Source organism: Perca flavescens, chromosome 4 (assembly GCF_004354835.1).
Source record: "Perca flavescens isolate YP-PL-M2 chromosome 4, PFLA_1.0, whole genome shotgun sequence".
Taxonomy (NCBI): Eukaryota; Metazoa; Chordata; class Actinopteri; order Perciformes; family Percidae; genus Perca; species Perca flavescens.
The window spans coordinates 3,181,777-3,199,667 of NC_041334.1; the positions used below are offsets into that span (position 1 = coordinate 3,181,777).

A 17,891-nucleotide genomic window follows, 5' to 3' on the forward strand; every position below is an offset into this window, starting at 1 on the left:
TAGGGGACCACTAAGGTCTATATAAAAGAGACTTCAGATACAGTATTAGGGGACCACTAAGGTCTATATAAAAGAGACTTCAGATACAGTATTAGGGGACCACTAAGGTCTATATAAAAGAGACTTCAGATACAGTATTAGGGGACCACTAAGGCCTATATAAAAGAGACTTCAGATACAGTATTAGGGGACCACTAAGGCCTATATAAAAGAGACTTCAGATACAGTATTAGGGGACCACTAAGGTTTATATAAAAGAGACTTCAGATACAGTATTAGGGGACCACTAAGGTTTATATAAAAGAGACTTCAAATACAGTATTAGAGGACCACTAAGGTCTATATAAAAGCATCCAAAAAGCAGCATGTCATGGGACCTTTAAGTCTGACAGCGACCTGACACGAAACAAAGTCAGCACACACAGACTAAATCAACTAAATAAAACAGTAAACCACAAGCATGACAAAACATAAACAAGACGTAGTCCAAAATGCATATACTATACTATATACTGGTCTCATTTCTCATCAAAAGTTGTAATTAATCAACATAAATGAAGATTAAGTACAAAAGTACAGATGAATAAAGCACACATGTTGAATTCTGACTTGCCTCCCCATCTACCCTACCCTGTGGTATAAAGTCTTACTTCTTTAAAAGAACCAAATTATAAATCATTTTTACACCATAAGCACATTTTCAAACTTGAAATCAACATAACGTTACCCTGGTGTAATTTGTTACTCACAACTGAAATTGGTTTAGTTTGAGGCCACATTTTGGTGATTTTTGACTCTCTCTAGAAAGTCCTCGACCCTTCACAACAGCAGGTAATAAATCACACTTTCATATCTTTTCCACTAAGTCACAGTTCTCTTCGCAGGCGAGGTTTACTCCTCGCCGCAGCGGCCGCGGGTTTGACTCCGACCTGCGGCCCTTTTGCTGCACGTCATACCCCCCCTCCCCTCTCTGTCTCCCTTTCATGTCTCCATCTGTCCTGGGAAAATAAAGTTCTCGGGGAATTAACGGGTACATTTTCAACTCTTCATGAAGACAAATGGGAGTCCAAGAATGTAGGATTTCGGGGGAGAAGCATGTCAGTGGTGTGTGTGTTTTGCTGTTGTTTGCTGTGTTGTTACGTGAATCCGTCACTAGAGGCCAATGTTGCACCGTGACGTGTTGATGACGCGGACATGAAACAATGTGATCATAGACTGATCCATGCACAGACCGTTAATATTAATGGACAGAGCATGTGTGAGAAGTATAAATGAGAAGGAGGTGGGGGGGGGACACGTTACCCCTAGTTCAGCTGACAGGTCAGGTTCAAGGGAATGGAAAAGGGGGAAGGAGGAAAAGAGAAGGGGAGTGAGAGATGAAAGGAAAAAGGATGAGAGAGAAAGAAAAAGCCTGAGGTGAGACACGTTAGGCCTACCTACTACTAAGGTAGCTAGCTAATAATAGCTAATAGATAGCTAATATATTAGCTACCTTAGTTAGTTAGTACCATAGTTAACAAATATATTAGCTACCTTAGTAGCTAACTACTAATTAGCTAGTTTCGGCTACCACTTTTTTTTTGATTGTTTGTTACGATGTTTCGGCACTCTTGTTATTAGTCTGTATGCTAGGGTAATAAAACCCCGGTTAACCGTCACCAATGGTGTCCTTATCGTTCAGCTTGCTACAATGTGTTGAACATGTGTGTTTATGTGCATTAATAATAAACTTTATTGCAGACACAGGTCTATAACACATCATACAGTATAAATAGTAAGTAGAGGGTCCACCGAATATAAGCTATGGTGCGTTTATGTTTCCCGCGTTACAACCCGTACACACATCATATAGCCTACTAAAATATACTGTATAGGCCTACTATGCTGTATGTGAGCGTCACACACACACACCAACATTGAAAAGGCGGTCAAAAAAAAAGTTGAAAGCGCCTAAAAAGCAACAAAAACGTCGGAAAGAAATAAGATGTTAAAACTACCATGTTTCCCCAATGAACTCCCCAAGAGTCTCTCATGTAAGTCCTGCAGGCGACACTCTCTCTCTCTCTCTCTCTCTCTCTCTCTCTCTCTCTCTACTACACTCTATCTGTAGGCTTTCGCCTGATCCTCTTTAATCTGATGCAGGCTTCCCTGCTGCTGGCCGCTGCGCACAACCCTCCCGCTCTCCTGGCTTGTCATAGTCATACGGACACACACACACACACACACACACACACACACACACACACACACACACACACACACACACACACACACACACACACACACACGAGACTGGACTGTTGTTTTTTTCCTCATCTTGCTCACAAGTTTGACAGCTGCAAGGAGCAAACAAAAAAACAACAGAAAAACACGGCAGAGACAGCGGGACGTACGGGAGACAACATTTAGAGATTAGAAGAAGAAAAAATAAAAAGCGAGATGACGGGAGCTGGAGAGGCTGAGAGATGCTGCACTGATTGAGAAGGGGATTCCTGCAAGGCAAGAGACGGGCTAAACTTAACGGGGAAACACGATCATTTTAGGACCCCCCCCCAGTCGCTAACAGCGGAGATGGACAAACATATATTGCGCCATGCGTCACTCCAAACCTGACAAAATACGAAATATAATTTGCTCAGCGTTTAAAAAAACAACTGCGACACATGAGTGATTCTTTTTGTTTAGTATCCCTCCCGTCGCCCTGAACATTTGAAGTAAACTTTTTTTTCTCCCTCTCCGGTCCTCCTCCTCCTCCGTATATAGGATCTCCATGAAGCGACGCAGCGGGTGATTATACTTTTCTTGCGGGATTTTTTGCTCTTTGGACACCGGGACATCATGTGGACGCCGACCGAGGACGAGAAGATAGGAGTGGGTGAGTAGCATAACATCGGTGATGTCTGCCATGGTCGTTGGCTGGTGCTGTGTCCGGCTGCGTGTGAGTTTTATTCTGGATGTCCTGGGAGAGGATGTCCAGCTGAGCAGCTCCATGAGACGATATGTAATGTTTGATCATTGGATAATTGAGATTCAGTCGTATACTCTGCGGTAAATGATGATGAAATCCCAGTCTTCTTCCTCTGTAATACTTCTAAAGAGATGCCTGTGGGTCTCTGTGGGGAGTTATTTTTTTCTCTTCCATGCTGTGTCTATAATATTCCCCCTAAACTATTTTAGTATTCCCTTTGAGATGTGGGTCTTTTCTACTTGAGGCACTCAGTGGGCATTTTTGTGTCCAAATGGTAGTTTAAGGTATATTGTATTATCGGTTGCATCACCATTTCTGATCTAACTCAGTGTGTGTGTGTGTGTGTGTGTTTATAAAATGGTCGGTCTTGTGATGGTATTTTACAGTAGCTATCCTTTGGAAATGTAAGAGATACAAGTTGAGGGCATAAGGCTATTTCATGCTAGGCTTGTTGAAATGTTGAGGGGCTGTGCAGTAGCACCAGATATGAATATATCATATATGAATACCCTATATAAACTGTGGGCAAAGTAAAAAAACAAAAACAAAAAGGATGCGATGATGGAAAAGAACAGTAGGGGTGGGAATCACCAGAGGCCCCATGATGAGATATTGCGGTTTTAAACATATTGCGATATTCTGCAATATATCGAAAACTTTGTCAACATCTGATTTAATCGAAAAGGATACATGTCTCTGTTTGTTCACGTGCAATTTCTATAAGATCGATACTTGGCGTCTGTTTATCGATACAGTATTGCCACGGAAAATATCGCCATACTATGCTGTATTGATGTTTCCCCCCCCACCCCTAAAGAACAGTATGCTGTTTAGGTCTGTGTTAATAGACGGTTAATAGACAGCAGTGATTTATCTGCCAGTATGATATTGCAGTATAATGAGAGGGAATGTTTTCAGATGAGAGTCGGTGGTTTAAGGGCCATTAGCCAATGATCCACTGTCCAATTATTCTCTCTCTCTCTCCTCCCTCCCTCTCTCTCTCTCTTTCTCTTTCTCTTCCTCTCTAATCTATAACTGCTCACAGTGATTTTAGACAGTCCTTGCCACATACTGCCACATACATACGTGTTTTTCCATCTATCTTTTTGCTGTGTTATTCACGTGCACTTTTCTCCAGTGCCTCTTTGTTGCACCTGTAGGCTGTCTCTACATTAGTATGCTTTTGTTTTGTAATCTTGGTAATGACGGAGACTGCACTCCTCCAAAAAAAAAAAACGCTCCCAAAAGTCGTTTGTTCGTGCAGAAATCACGACTCGTGTTTATGTTTATAGTGGCGACGCCCTCTCGTGGTGTAGTAATGTTATGACAGGAGCAAAGCAGGAAGTAAGGTGATGAGGTCATGGCTACGGTTTCCTGGCTTGAACGCCTCGTTTCCTTGTGACGGTGTGAAACGGTGCGCAGCGAGCTTTGAGGAATGTTTTCTCTCGTTTGGTGGGTGTGTCAGAGATGTTACCCAATCAGTAGCCACTTGTATGTAAACATGTTTAACGCACCACAGTTTCAGTTTAAATAAACGTTTTGCTCAGGTTTTGGCTGAGCTGTTGGGAAATCCAATTCCATTCAAGATCAGTCCAGTTCTTCAAAACAGCGTCTAGTACAGCTGGGCGATATGGAGAAAATCAAATATCATGATACTTTTGACCAAAAACATCGATGTCGATATTGCGGCGATATTGTAGAGTTGACATAATATTATATGATATTTAAAATAGGGCTGCACGATATGAGGAAAATATCGAATTGTGATTATTTTGACTGAAATTGCGATGTGACTTACGATACTGGAGGAATGGTGATTTTTGTATCTTTATTCTCATTTTCATTGAAAAATAGTAAAATAAAAATAAATTATTTATAGTGTGACTTCCGCGAGGATCTGTACCAAACAAAGATGTTTTCCTTAGTCTGTAGGACAGGATTTGTAGGCCGGGACGTCTCCGGAGCACCACAATACTTCATTCAGAATGGTTTGACACATATTTTGCCTTTAACAAATATTGTGCCCCCATGGATGTTGCAATAGTCCATATTTGATAAAATTGTGATTAATTGTGCAGCCCTACTTTAAAACCAGGAAAAGACAACACTAATGTTATTTTACGGTATTCAAAATTTAAGACAATATCTATCCTCATTTATCGTTATTGATATAATATCGATATATTGCGCAGCCCTAGTGTATAGACTCCTTTATTGGGTTAATAACCTGAGAAGATCATTTTATGATTAGGCATTAGGGTGGAAATCACGGGATACCTCACGATATGATACACAATACATGTCTCAGCATACCGATGATTTCACAATCCTGCAATTCTACAATAATCAATATGTTCTAGACAATTCTATAATGATACATCACGCTATAGGTCTAACTATGAATACAATATGCCCGTGAAAAGGGTCCAGACTTTGGACTGTAACGTGGCAGGGGCATCTGTTATTTTCCTCAAACTGCTGCCAGCTATCCCGTTGAAAAAACCTCTTCCTCTTCGGCTCGTTAACTTCTCTTCAAGTTTCCCTCCTTCGTGTGCTGAGCGCCAGGAAGTAGTGACGCTGGAAGAAGGGATTCCCACCCCTACTGTTCTTTTGCAGATTTCCGCACAAAATATGCGGGGCTTGCACGATTTCATAATCCCCGCATTTTCGTTGCAAAAAAGTCACATATATCTTAGCAGAAAGATGAAAAATGTTGCATTTACTTCACACAAGAGCAGCTATTTTTCCCTGTTGCCATGGGAACGTTATGAAGTGACGTGAACATCATCAAAAAGCAGGGTGTTGGGGAATCACTTTTTTTCTCTTTTTCATCAAACCGCAATTTTTGCAAGTTCCCGCAATTTCATCGCATAAAATTGCAAAAATATCCTGCATATTCCATCGCATTTTTTAAGAAAACGTGCCGCATAATCAAGAATTTTTGCCCGCAACAATCACAAAAAAACTCCTTTCATTTCATTTTTCTGGAAGGACTGATTCATGCTATTTTTTTAGATTTTTAATGCACTCTCTTGTAAACTATTTAACAATTTTTGATTAATGTGTCCCTGCGACCACCTATTCAGCGAAAAAAGCAATCCTAACTTGCACCGTCCCACAAAGTTAGCATAAAGATTTCAGATGAGGTGCAAGATCACCCCAAACCCACCCCCCACCCCTCCTTGATAGTCAGCGTTATCGACTGACAGCTGCCCGAGCCTTTCCAAGTGACCGATCAGGAAAAACTCTACACACTGTCTGCAGTCGGAGAGAGCAGGGACTCTGCTGACAGGAACTCAATGTGGGGAATCATGACTCCGGCACTCTGTTAATTGGAAAGAGACATTACCTGAATTTAAATGAGATACCTTCAGTCGACTCCAGCTGTGGCTGCATGCTGAAGCGTCTCGATTTACTCAGCACACAGTCTTCTGACATCAGGATCAGAATTGTTTCACAGTTTACAAGGTTTGTGCAAGGTGCATGCTGGCAGACGAGATACAATAATCTGACACTGTGCAACAGTGTGGGGGGAGGAAACTACAAATATTTTCCTCCGTAGACTATATCACACTGAACAGTAAGTGTTCACATCATACACTGTAACAAATAATGGACGTAGCATCGGTGTCGTCACCTGTCGGTTTGTGGACTGCTGTTTAGAAGCCAGGAGTTTGCATTTTGGCTGTTGCCATCTCGGTATTTTGGAGCCAGAAGTGACCATATTTTGAGAATAGGGGGTGGACCTGGGGAGGATGACGCGATTGCTGCATGCCAGTGTTGTTTATGGTTTCAATGGAGTTGTGCTAAGCTAAATGCTACACGCTAGATTTTTTTTTAACCCTTCTGAAGCGAGTCACCCAGCGGAGTTTTGCCAGTGGGTCAATGCGGACCTTTGGGTTACTGCCACCATTCATCTGCATGTACGACTGTACAGCAAATCTGCAGACTTTCCCTTAAGTTACCGGCTAACGCTAGCGCTAGCTAGCTAGCTTGGTTGGCAGAACACTGAACAAGACATTTTTAGGCGACCAAAATGTTACAATGAACTTTGATGAAGTGTAAACACAGAGAGAAGTTCAGATCTGTTTTAATGTCCCCAGTGTTAGCATGGTTAGCATTGCTAAGCCTCTGTCCTGACTGACAAGGTCCTAAAGCATCCCCTGCTTTAACGACTATCTTAAAACAAATGGGAGCATCATTTACAAAATGAACATTATTCGGTATTAAAGAACAATTAAAACTAGCTATTGAGAAAATGTTTACTGAGGTAATAAATCAAGTGAGAAGTAGGCTCATTTACTCATAGACTTCTATAGAAACAGACTTCTTTTTGGAGCCGGTGGAAGTTCGAGAGAACGCAGCTTTAAGGAGCTTCAGCATTGGCTTCACTTTACAGACCCGGAAGTTGCCGCTTGCTTTGAGAAAAATGCACTCCGAAACATTTCATAGAAGAGTTAGCGGATGCAGTAAGTTCCTTCTATGGCTTACTGAGGCTCCAACTTTGTTTTCACACAGTGACGGTAAATTATCCTCGGCAAATGAAAGTCAAGGAATGACTGAGCGTGTACACAGAACATGAAAGAGAACAGGAAATCCTTAATCTATTAATAAAAACGGGATGAGAATATCTTTTGAAACTGGAGCGTCAGTGTTTTCATGTAATTGTGTTTGTTTCTTTTGTTAATCCGAGCCATTTGTGTTTTTGCTGGATAAGGCTTTGCATACCAAGGCAGGGAGAGTGGTAACTCATAGAGGCGTTCCAATGGAGTTGGGATGACTAGTGCCTGGTTGTAGAAAACAGCTATTCAGTTGGATGAATGCAGCTTTGTGGCGCCCATAGAGGCTCCTGAATGCCGCTTCACCTCCCCCAGGGCTGCACAGCATAGCACTCAGTTCTCACACTCACAGATAACACAGAACACACACATGTACAGACAGACATCCCAGACACTCTTTATGAAATGCACCGGCTAAAGGGTGGATTTTTTTGCTAGCCACCATGGCTGCAGCTAACGATTATTTTCATTGTGGATTAATCTGTTGATTGTCTCAAACGATAAGTATAATGGTGAAAATATGAATGTATTTTGGACCAAAAGGTCTCACACTAATTATTCACTGTTTAGCAAACAACTGACATTTCTTTTGGCATTTTACAAACTGAAAATATAAAACACAAATATATTAAGTTTACTGTGACAGAGGAGAGAAGAAACTATTCAGAAAATATTCACATTTAACAAGCTGGAATCAAAGACATTTGACTTGTCTTTCATAAAAAAAAATTGAACCAATTTAACCGATTGATGTGAAATTGCATTTTCATAACATTTTCTGGAAGGAGGACCCCTAAACAACTCGCCCAATTTGTGCACCTACGTCCTCCACATACTGCTAAGAAGCTGGAATCAGACATTTTTTAATCATTAAATGACTCAAGACGATTAATCAATACTCAAAATAGTTGGCAATTCATTTTAGCAGATGACAACTAACCGATTGATCGATTTGCAGCTCTACAAGCCACAGTGATTGTTTTTCATTTAAATATGTTATGCAAGCTCATAAATCAAAGTGCAACCCAGTTTCCTTTAGGATTTTTTTTTTAGCCGTGGGGGGAGGTCTCTCCCAACAACAACTATATCAGGACGATGAGCTGACAGAACTGACAAGTTGACGTTGTCCAATTAGAACGGCCACGACGATTTTGGTGGAGCTGTTCGTTTAATTGTCGACTCGGAAGAAAGCAAACGTTTTGACAATAAACTCCATCAACACAACAGTATGTGGAGTTAAACTGGACGGGCACATTAACCTCTGAATAGTTCCACTATTGTTCAGTTGCAATGTGAGAGGCATTATGTTGGCAGGATAATTTAAAAGGCAACCATGACTACATTGTGCGTCTGCCCTATTTCTGATACCGTAGCGGCAGAAATTTTGCCATGGCGGGCCGCCACTACAAAATCAACATAGAGGAAACACTGCAACCACAGTGAATGCTACAAGTGGGCTGAAATTGCCCCTTTCTTTGACCCAAACACACCAAATGTAGTTCAAATCTTACTAACGGGTTTTTGAGATATTCAAACGGACAAACTCGTGGGAGTGAAAGGAACGGGGTTTGCTAGAGATGTGATTCCTGTCAGGGTCAGAGGCAGGACAAACACGCTCAAACCGACACACAGGCAATTCTGACGCTGATATGCATGAGAGACACACACGCCACCCCACATCTCTCACACCCACACCAGGCGTACGCCAGCGTCCCAGTGAAACAACTGGGTCACAGTCAAAGTGACGGAGGTGTAAAGGGTGTCCTTCTTCTGTCAAGCACTGCACTTTCTTTGTTTTCATTGTCTGTTCACTTTTTTGCTTCAGACCTATTTATCCGTAACCGGCTTTTCATTTTGCTGCCGCCGGTGCTCTCGCTCATCTGTCACTGTGTATGTTTACATGCACACTAATATTCCACTATTGTTCCGAATTTGACAATATTCTGAATTTGATAGGTCATGTAAACAGCATATTCTGTTTTGATATTCAGAATAAGGCCTTTTCCAGATTTTTTTATTTTCTGATTAAGACGTGTTATATAAATATTCTGGTATTATTCATGTTTTAGAAAAGATTTTTGGACATGTATACAGCGCATTCAGAATCTGTGTCTCAATCAGGGTTTTTACAGCAATATATGTGACAATTTAAGGCTAACAATGTGCAAGGATGCGGTAGAGATGCACGGCCAAAAGAAAAGAAGGAGAAACCCAGACATTTAAACATGATCAAAGACTTGGATATCAACAGGTTTTTGGATATGAGCCGACCTTTTCAAGAAGCTGGTTGAAGGAATGAAAGAGGGAGGCTGTGTTCACACGCTCCAACAAGTCAACAACCTATTTTGCCCGGCTGCATGTAAATGGGAATATTAGTGGACCATGTAACAGCTTAGTCGGAATATTGTCTTTTTCGGAATAAGGGCAAAAACCGGACTACAGTGTGCATGTAAACGTAGTCACTATTGCATTTAGAGAGATCCAGAAGGGGAAGCTGCGGGGTGCCTCTTGATCACAACTCCTCCTAGTTGACGGAGCGACCTGCCAGACGTCTTAAAAAGACTTTGATGACCTTTCTCATGCCATATTGTTTCTCCTGTCTTTGGGTCAAGTGTCTGTCAAATGTCATACCTCAGGGGGAACTTAAAAAAACATTTATTTTGATAAAACTTTGACGGATGAGTCTCCTTCATGCTATCTTCCCAATTTAAATAATTCACCCTGATGGAGGATGAAATCTTAAAGCTTTAGTGCCTAACTTTTTGCTACAAAACTCATTAGGACTATCAGCTCCCCAAAACTCTGTATTTGTCAGGATGGCTATGTTTAGAAAATTATGTAGTCTGGCTACTTTCGTGCGCAGAAGCCTCTTCTGAAGAGTCCGTCATGTTTTTTTAATCCTCCATGTCCTCCTTGGCTACTAGCAACTGCGTGGAGGAGGTGGTGGGGGCGCGATCACAGAAGGCTTGTATCATGTGGACGCAACGACAGCGATGTTGTCTTTACTTAGAATTCCTCATGGGGGCGACAGAAACTACGCATTGTAGCTTTAACGCAAAAGTAACACCATAATGAGAATTAACAACACATCAGGACGTATTGTGGACAACATGGTTACGGACTGTTTGTCGTTTTTTACTTTTTAACTGTATTCCTGTTTGCTTATTTTTTGTTTTGTTTAGCGGAGCACTTGACGACAACATAAACTAATATTATTTCTTCCTTTTTCAGAAAAAAAACAATAATTTATTCCCCCTGAAGGGAGTGCGTGATAAACATATTATAATTAAACCACTGACTGTGTGGTCCAGCATAAAAACCAGTAAACGACTGTAAGAAAAAGCCTTGAGCCTGTTATGCAGCTGCATAAAAGCAAATATTAGGGTGTAAAATAAAACATGGCTTACATGTGTGATAATGTGTTTTGTGCCCCTGTTTTCCCCTCAAAGACAGTAGGACGGGTTTTTTTCTTTTCTTTTCTGCCTCAGCCCGCTGGTGCTCCCGCCTAAAGCTTTACATGCTCAAAGCTACGTCTCGGAGGAATTATATCCTCTCCCTGTTCGCCCATGACTCTCCCAGTGGCAAACGATTAAGGCGAGAAGAATTCTCAATGCTGAAAATATCCACGTCGCCCGTGGAAACTGACAGCAAATCAAGTTGATTGCTTTTGCTCCCGCCCCATCACTCCCCCCCCCTCCTCTCTTTTCCTCGGGGTGCTAGTTTGGCCTTTTAATCACATCTCAAAGCAACGAGTTAACAAGCACACATCACACAGATTCTCTTTGCTAATTTAGTCCCCCCCCCCAACCTGCCGAAAGCTGCAGGAAATCTCACAGATGCTGTTTTAGACACGATTGTTTGGGCTCTATGCTGTAATGTAGCAATTAAAGGTGCTCCAAGCGATGTCACGCGTTTTTTTAGGCTACAACATTTTTTGTCACATACAGCAATTATCTCCTCCCGATCCGCTGGCTGCCTGTCCCCTGAACACACTGTAAAAAAACGCGGTCTCTGTAGACAGCTCAGGCTCCACAAACGCCACCAAAAACAAACTGCGCCAACCTGCACCACCAAACATAACAAACCGTGTTCCAGCCAATAACCGACAAGAAGGAGTTGGTTGAGCCATCACCGCAGCAGCGTTAGCACGTAGGCTACTTCCACAATGCGCGTTCATGACTGTTTCAGGAAGCACGGAAGGGAAGGGAGGGGACAGGATGAGGAGGAGGGAGGGGCGAGCTAGCCTCCTTTTTGTTTGACAATACTTTGAACGTCAACAAGAAGTGACGTCACACAACATCGCTTAGAGCACCTTTTTAAAATGAAATTACACCATTAAATTGTATGAACCAGCTCTGAGGTAGGGAGCCTCGCTGTTCAGCTGTACTGTACTTGCTACAGGCTTTGAAGCAATTTGACACAGCGGCCAAAACAGTGGAATTACAACTTCCATGTCCATCACGTGATGCCCTGTGGCTCCAAAAGAATTCCCCCCCATAGACTTGCATGAAATTATTCCACTGATTCCACTAAAATTATTCCACTGATTTACAGACGCGTCTTCCGACATGGAAGACGAAATCAGTGGAATAATTTTAGTTGAGCGTCACAATCCCACCGCACAATGACTCCATTCATTATCAGAACTGGATCCATTCGGTCCGATTACATTTGGAAAATCTAGAAGAGCCGCGCGGGCACGATTAAATCATGTAATCCCCATTCAGGTTAGCAGTTGTGCGTGTCTCTCTTCAGCCTTTTTGGACAGTAATTTTGTTTATAGTATATGCGTAATGTTAAGCAATATTGTCAGTAGGGGAATTTCAATATCGCCCAGCTACATCACAGGGCTAACACACTGGGACAAACATATCCACGCTTACATTTCCACTCCATCTAATCTGCATGCCGAACTGTGGGAGTAGAGGAAACCTATGGGACATCTTATGAGCAAATATTTCTTTTAAAACACACAAAGAAATGTGACTTTACATATATTTTGGAAATATCTATACTTGATATATTTCAAATGAGCAGTCTTTACGTGTAGATCAGAGGCGTCAAACATACGGCCCTAGGGCCATAATCGGCCCGCCAGAGGGTCCAATCATGCCCTTTGGATGACTTTGTGTGAAATTTGCCTTGAAATGTCTTTGTCAAAAAACAAAACAAAAAAACTGTTCCTAATTAGGAACTTCCTGCTTCACAGAGGTAGCCTAAAAAGAAAGCCAGTCGGGCGCCTCCGACCTGCGGCCCTTTGCTGCATGTCATTCCCCCCTCTCTCTCTCTCTCTCTCCCCTTTTATTTCTTCAGCTGTCCTGTCAATAAAGGCCTAAAAATGCCCAAAAAAGAAAGCCAGTGTGCTTTCTGTGTTGGGTTAGGCTTTCAGTGTAGGAAAATCCGGCACCACTCTCAGACATATAAAAATCTAATTTCCAGATCCATCCTGACCAGAATACAGTTGAAAACTGAGACATGTGGTTGAAATTGCTCTTATTTTTCTTAAGATATCTCAGGCTGTTCATTATCTGTTTTGTAACGATGTTGTTCATTATGTATTTGTAACCCTTTTACACTAAAAGGGACAAATGTGTAGTTATTAATCGGTTATTATGCGATGTGCCGGACCAGTAAAAAGTGGGCTGCATGCGTCCCATGAACTAAAATGAGTTTGACACCCCTGGTGTAGATGTTTTAAACTTATTCTCTACAGAGTACACTGAGCGTGAGACACAGTGTGCCATGTACGGTCCCTTCTCTCAAATGGACAGACTGATTGGATCCATCATTTTGATTGAATGGAGGTTTGTACAGATTGATAGACAGTTTGAAAGCATAAACTACATGCATTGACATATCTTTTTATTCATATTGATCCATGGCTTTGACCGGCAATATCTTCCAGACAAATAGGTTTTGATCGTCTGGTGGGCAAACTAGTCAATCTAGAGAAACAACATCAGAATGCAGAGTACATTAATAATGTTAGTATAAATCTATATTGCCAGAAAAGCTGTTCTTTGCCTGGAACCATTAGGGTTTATCTGAAAGAAGAGGATTATTTCTGCCAGGAATTATTATTATATTTTTATAAATAGAACTCTTCTCAGAATAACAGTCTTCCAGTTTGTGTCTGTGTTTAGCCGTAAGAGCTTGTCACGCGGGAAGCCATTGTCGCGCCTCGTAATTCACTCATTGCGCGGGCAGTTCGACAGGCGACGTGATAAGCGGGCGCGATCCCGTGAAACTGTTGCGTTCGTGCTCATCACACACACACACACACACACACACACACGCACACACACACACACACACACACACACGCACGCCCGCCTGACTCTTCTGTTTGTGAGTTCACTAAAATATAAAACCGTTTTCCACTGGATTTACCGGGTAACAGCCGTGATTACGACTATGCTAATTTAGCTAACTTTAGCTATCAACAAAAACAGTCTGTGGCTAGGAAAGACTTAGCCTAGTATTGCCACCATTTGTTATAAATCGCCCTGTGATTAGGGATATATGATACCACAGTCAGCTAATGTCATTCAGTTGTACCAGCAGGGATGCAGTAGTACAGAATCCACGCGATCCACGTGTCGCTCCCTGTGCAAAAATGCCCTTTATGCTTCCACTGACGCGTCCTTGATCAGGAAACCGAACCTCTACCTGCTTGGATCACTTTGAGCTGTCTGGATTTGAGCTCTGCACACGTAAAACAATCCCAGTGAGGCATTTAGCAACGTATCATTCCTGAGAGAGTGTTTACTGACCCAGATTTATTGCTTTAATCATACAGCTTCTGTAAAATAAGGGCTATAATTCTCGGAGGAGAAATCTAATTGGGAAGAGATCCAGCGGGTTTCCCCAGACACTGGGATCTAAGCAGGCCAGTGTTCTGCAGTGGGAACTGCAGACAGTCTTAGCATGCTACAGTAAAGCGTAATGTTAATGCAATTCATAAAACCAGCCCATGATGACAGGTTTGAGGTCACTGCGTAGCTCGTTTACATGCGTTTGGGAATAGACAAAGGTCGTCAATGCCAAACATAATGCAAATTAAAATATATAATAATAAAAATACTAGTCTGCTTCTGCTCTCTTTGTGTTGCTGTTCTTGAAATCCCTTCGCTACGGGCAACAACAACCTTCGAGCTGGCGAGCTACACGCTGAAAATGGCAAGTTTTAAAGAAAATTACAATCGTGCAACAAGGCAGGCCTGCTTGGTTCTTTCTGGGAATGATTGTAAAGATTTACAAATAATATGTTTAGGGCATTTCCTCTCTAACTGGGACGTTTTGGGAGCAATTGGTGGGATTGCTGTGGACGAAGTACACACAGAGATACACTGGTAAGAGCCAATGAGGTTTAACCATGTATCAGCTAATTTAAATAGCTCAGGTTACTGCAGGGGTGTAGCACAAAATTCTGGGCCCTGTAGAAAGGCATTTTCTATGGGCCCCTCCCCGCATCCACAGCTATTCATTCCAGCATCTTTTTGGGCCCTCCTCACATGAGGGCCCTGGGTACTCAGTCCCCTTTTTCCCCCCAGTCCGACGCCCCTGCGTTATTGTTCGAAGTATTTTCAGATAAAACGGAGGCTAGCTTGCCCCTCCCTCCTCCTCATCCCGTCCCCTCCCCCTCCCTTCCGTGCACTAACCCCCCAACCCCAAAAATCCTTCTTGTCAGTTATTGGCTGGAAAACTGTTTGTTATGTTTGGTGGTGCAGGTTGGCGCAGTTTGTTTTTGTTGCCGTTTGTGGAGCCTGGGCTGTCTACAGAGACCGCGTTTTTTTTTTTACAGTGTGTTCAGGGGACAGGAAGCTCGTGGATAAGGGGGGAGATATTTGCTGTATGTGACAAAAAATGTTGTAGCCTAAAAAACGCGTGACATCGCTTAGAGCACCTTTAACTTCATTTAATATTGTATTTTCTTTTGCGGGGTGCAAATGTTCCACCAAAACAAGTTCCTTCCCTAGACTATTTAGCAGCTTAGCTTAGCGCTGCCCAAAACGATTGTGATTGGTTTAAAGAAATGCAATGCAGCCAGACCTTACTCCACAGCCCTGTGGAGATAGAGCCGGCAATGCCAGACTATTAAAAATACTGACCTTTAACAATGCTAAGACAACCTTTTGTTACATTCGAATCAACTTGGGTTTATGACTTCCCGTAGAGAAACAGTGCGGTACTTTTTCAGTTACACAAAAGCTAAGCAATGGACCATGTCAGTTATCCAGAACCAAAGGAAAGAGACTAAGGAAAGAAAGAGGGAGACAGAATGGAGATCTAGTGAAGTAAACAGGCTGAGAGAGAGAGAGATGCTGAGCTGGTAATGTGATGTTGTGTTTCCAGCTGAGGATTACTCTGCAAAACAGAGGGTGAAGTCATCACCACAGTCGCCAACAGACACACACAATCACACACACATACAGCCAGCACTCAGGCTCAGTCTGGTGGTATCTGGTGGTAAGCAACAATACTGAGACAATTAATGGCACTTCATTTGAATAAACATTGCTAGATTATTACCAAATAATTGCTGAACTGCACTTTAGGCTGCCCTCATCTTTCTCGCTCCAGCCTTGTGCACTACTGTCACACTAATTATTAGCTCTGACTCTGTCTATTCACTGGGTAATGCTTTCATAGAAGGCGCAACACTGAGTCATTAATTCCTGTTTCGTAACTCTGCATATAAGCAGTTCATTAATTGGTCTTCATGGGGGCAAACTGGGATTTTTTTTAGAGGAAATATGCTATAAGGAATAATCTTATTTGTGAGAATTGTTATAAAAAAAACGGATTAAAGACCCATGGAAAGTTGCCTTTAAGATCAACTCAACAAGGCACTTTTACAAACTATAATCAGGCGCTAATGTGAATGCTCAGGTTAACATGCCCGACTGAGCTTCTGGATCATATATTATTCTCTGCAATGCAGATTCAGTGCACATGTATGCAAACTGGCCCAGACCACACGCAAAACAAAATCAACTCTGATATGAATTTTTTATCAAGTACCATTTGCACTTATGGCTCCACATGAAGATAATGTATCTGTACACACACAACAGCAGCATCAGTGCCAAGTCAAAACACTGTTAAAGGACCTAACGTTGTCGTTTTCCCCCCCCATCATTCCCTTCAAGTGGTATTTGCAAGCACGCAATGCGAGGACGCTTAAAGATTAGAAGTCGGATGAAGCCCCCAAGCTGCTGTTTGTGGTGATGAAAACACACCCAGCCGGGGCAATGAGTTGAGGCGGAGCGGAGAGGATTCCTTATTGGAACCTCGCCTCCACGCTCTGTTCTTCCTTCTCCTCCGGCGCGACTGGCAGTAAATCACGAAGAAGAGGCTGCGCTGTTTTCAAAAGGTAGGCGGGAAAGTTCGATGCGAGCAGCAACGAGCCCCCCTACGCGGCACTGCAACGTGCGTCGTGTGTTTCCTACTTCACTGAGTGAGTCGTGCATCAGATCCAGAACTGAGATGAACCCACCCCCCCCGGCAGCCCGGCTGTTAAATTAAGCTGTTGAACAGCAGACAAGTAGGGAAGGAAACCAAAGACAAAAAAAAAAAGCTCTGAGATGGATTATGTGCACAGCAACGTGGGGTCTTCAGCAGCTTTAGAAATGCTCTTAACTACTCATGACAAGCAGTATATTATTTTCACATTATCACTTTAAAATCCACAATTCATTTAGTTTATCTAAGTAGTTTATCTCATATTTCGTCACTGTTGGACGGAAGCTTTTTATGTCCCAAACCGTCACTGTTGTAATATTTGTAAAACCCCCAGAGAGACATAGAGGCTATACTGATTTATGAATTATTTTAAAAAACAATTATTATTGTGTATGTGTGAGTTTTATGTAACTTTCTTTTCTGTGGCATCCTACTTCTTGCTCTTTGCTTGTGTATAATGTTGCTTTATGTGTTTGTCAGTTTCATGTCAGTTAGTATGTTTACATGCACACTAATATGACAATATTCAGAATTTCACACAGGTCATGTAAACAAAGCATATTCTGTTTAGATATTCAGAAAGCCTTTTTTGGAATTCAGCATTTTCCCATTAAGATAAGCGTAATATGTTGGTATTATTCAGGTTTTAGAAACATTCTTTGGACATGTATACAGCGCATTGAGAATCTGCGTCTCAATCAGGGCTTTTACTGCAGTTTGTGACACTTTACGGCCTCTTGCCTGTTTATGGCGTACGGTCAGCTCTGTGCGTTGCCATGGTTGTTGAACACAAACCAATCAGGCGACATTTCGCAGGGCTGCGGTATAGACGCATTAGCCTGGTCCTACCAGACTCTGGTCCATTAGCCTGGTCCTACCAGACTCTGGTCCATTTCATT

General features: G+C 42.2%; 1 protein-coding gene across 1 annotated transcript in view; it reads left to right on the forward strand.

Annotated features, from left to right (window-relative positions):
• The first annotated feature begins 1,296 nt into the window (after positions 1 to 1,296).
• dock3 (dedicator of cytokinesis 3) overlaps positions 1,297 to 17,891 on the forward strand; it is a 267,193-nt gene continuing 250,598 nt past the window's right edge. Inside the window, exons 1-2 of the mRNA XM_028577073.1 lie at positions 1,297 to 1,416; positions 2,764 to 2,875. Of these exons, the coding sequence (XP_028432874.1) occupies positions 2,839 to 2,875 (37 nt within the window). The 5' untranslated portion in view covers positions 1,297 to 1,416; positions 2,764 to 2,838. The remainder of the gene's footprint in view (positions 1,417 to 2,763; positions 2,876 to 17,891) is intronic.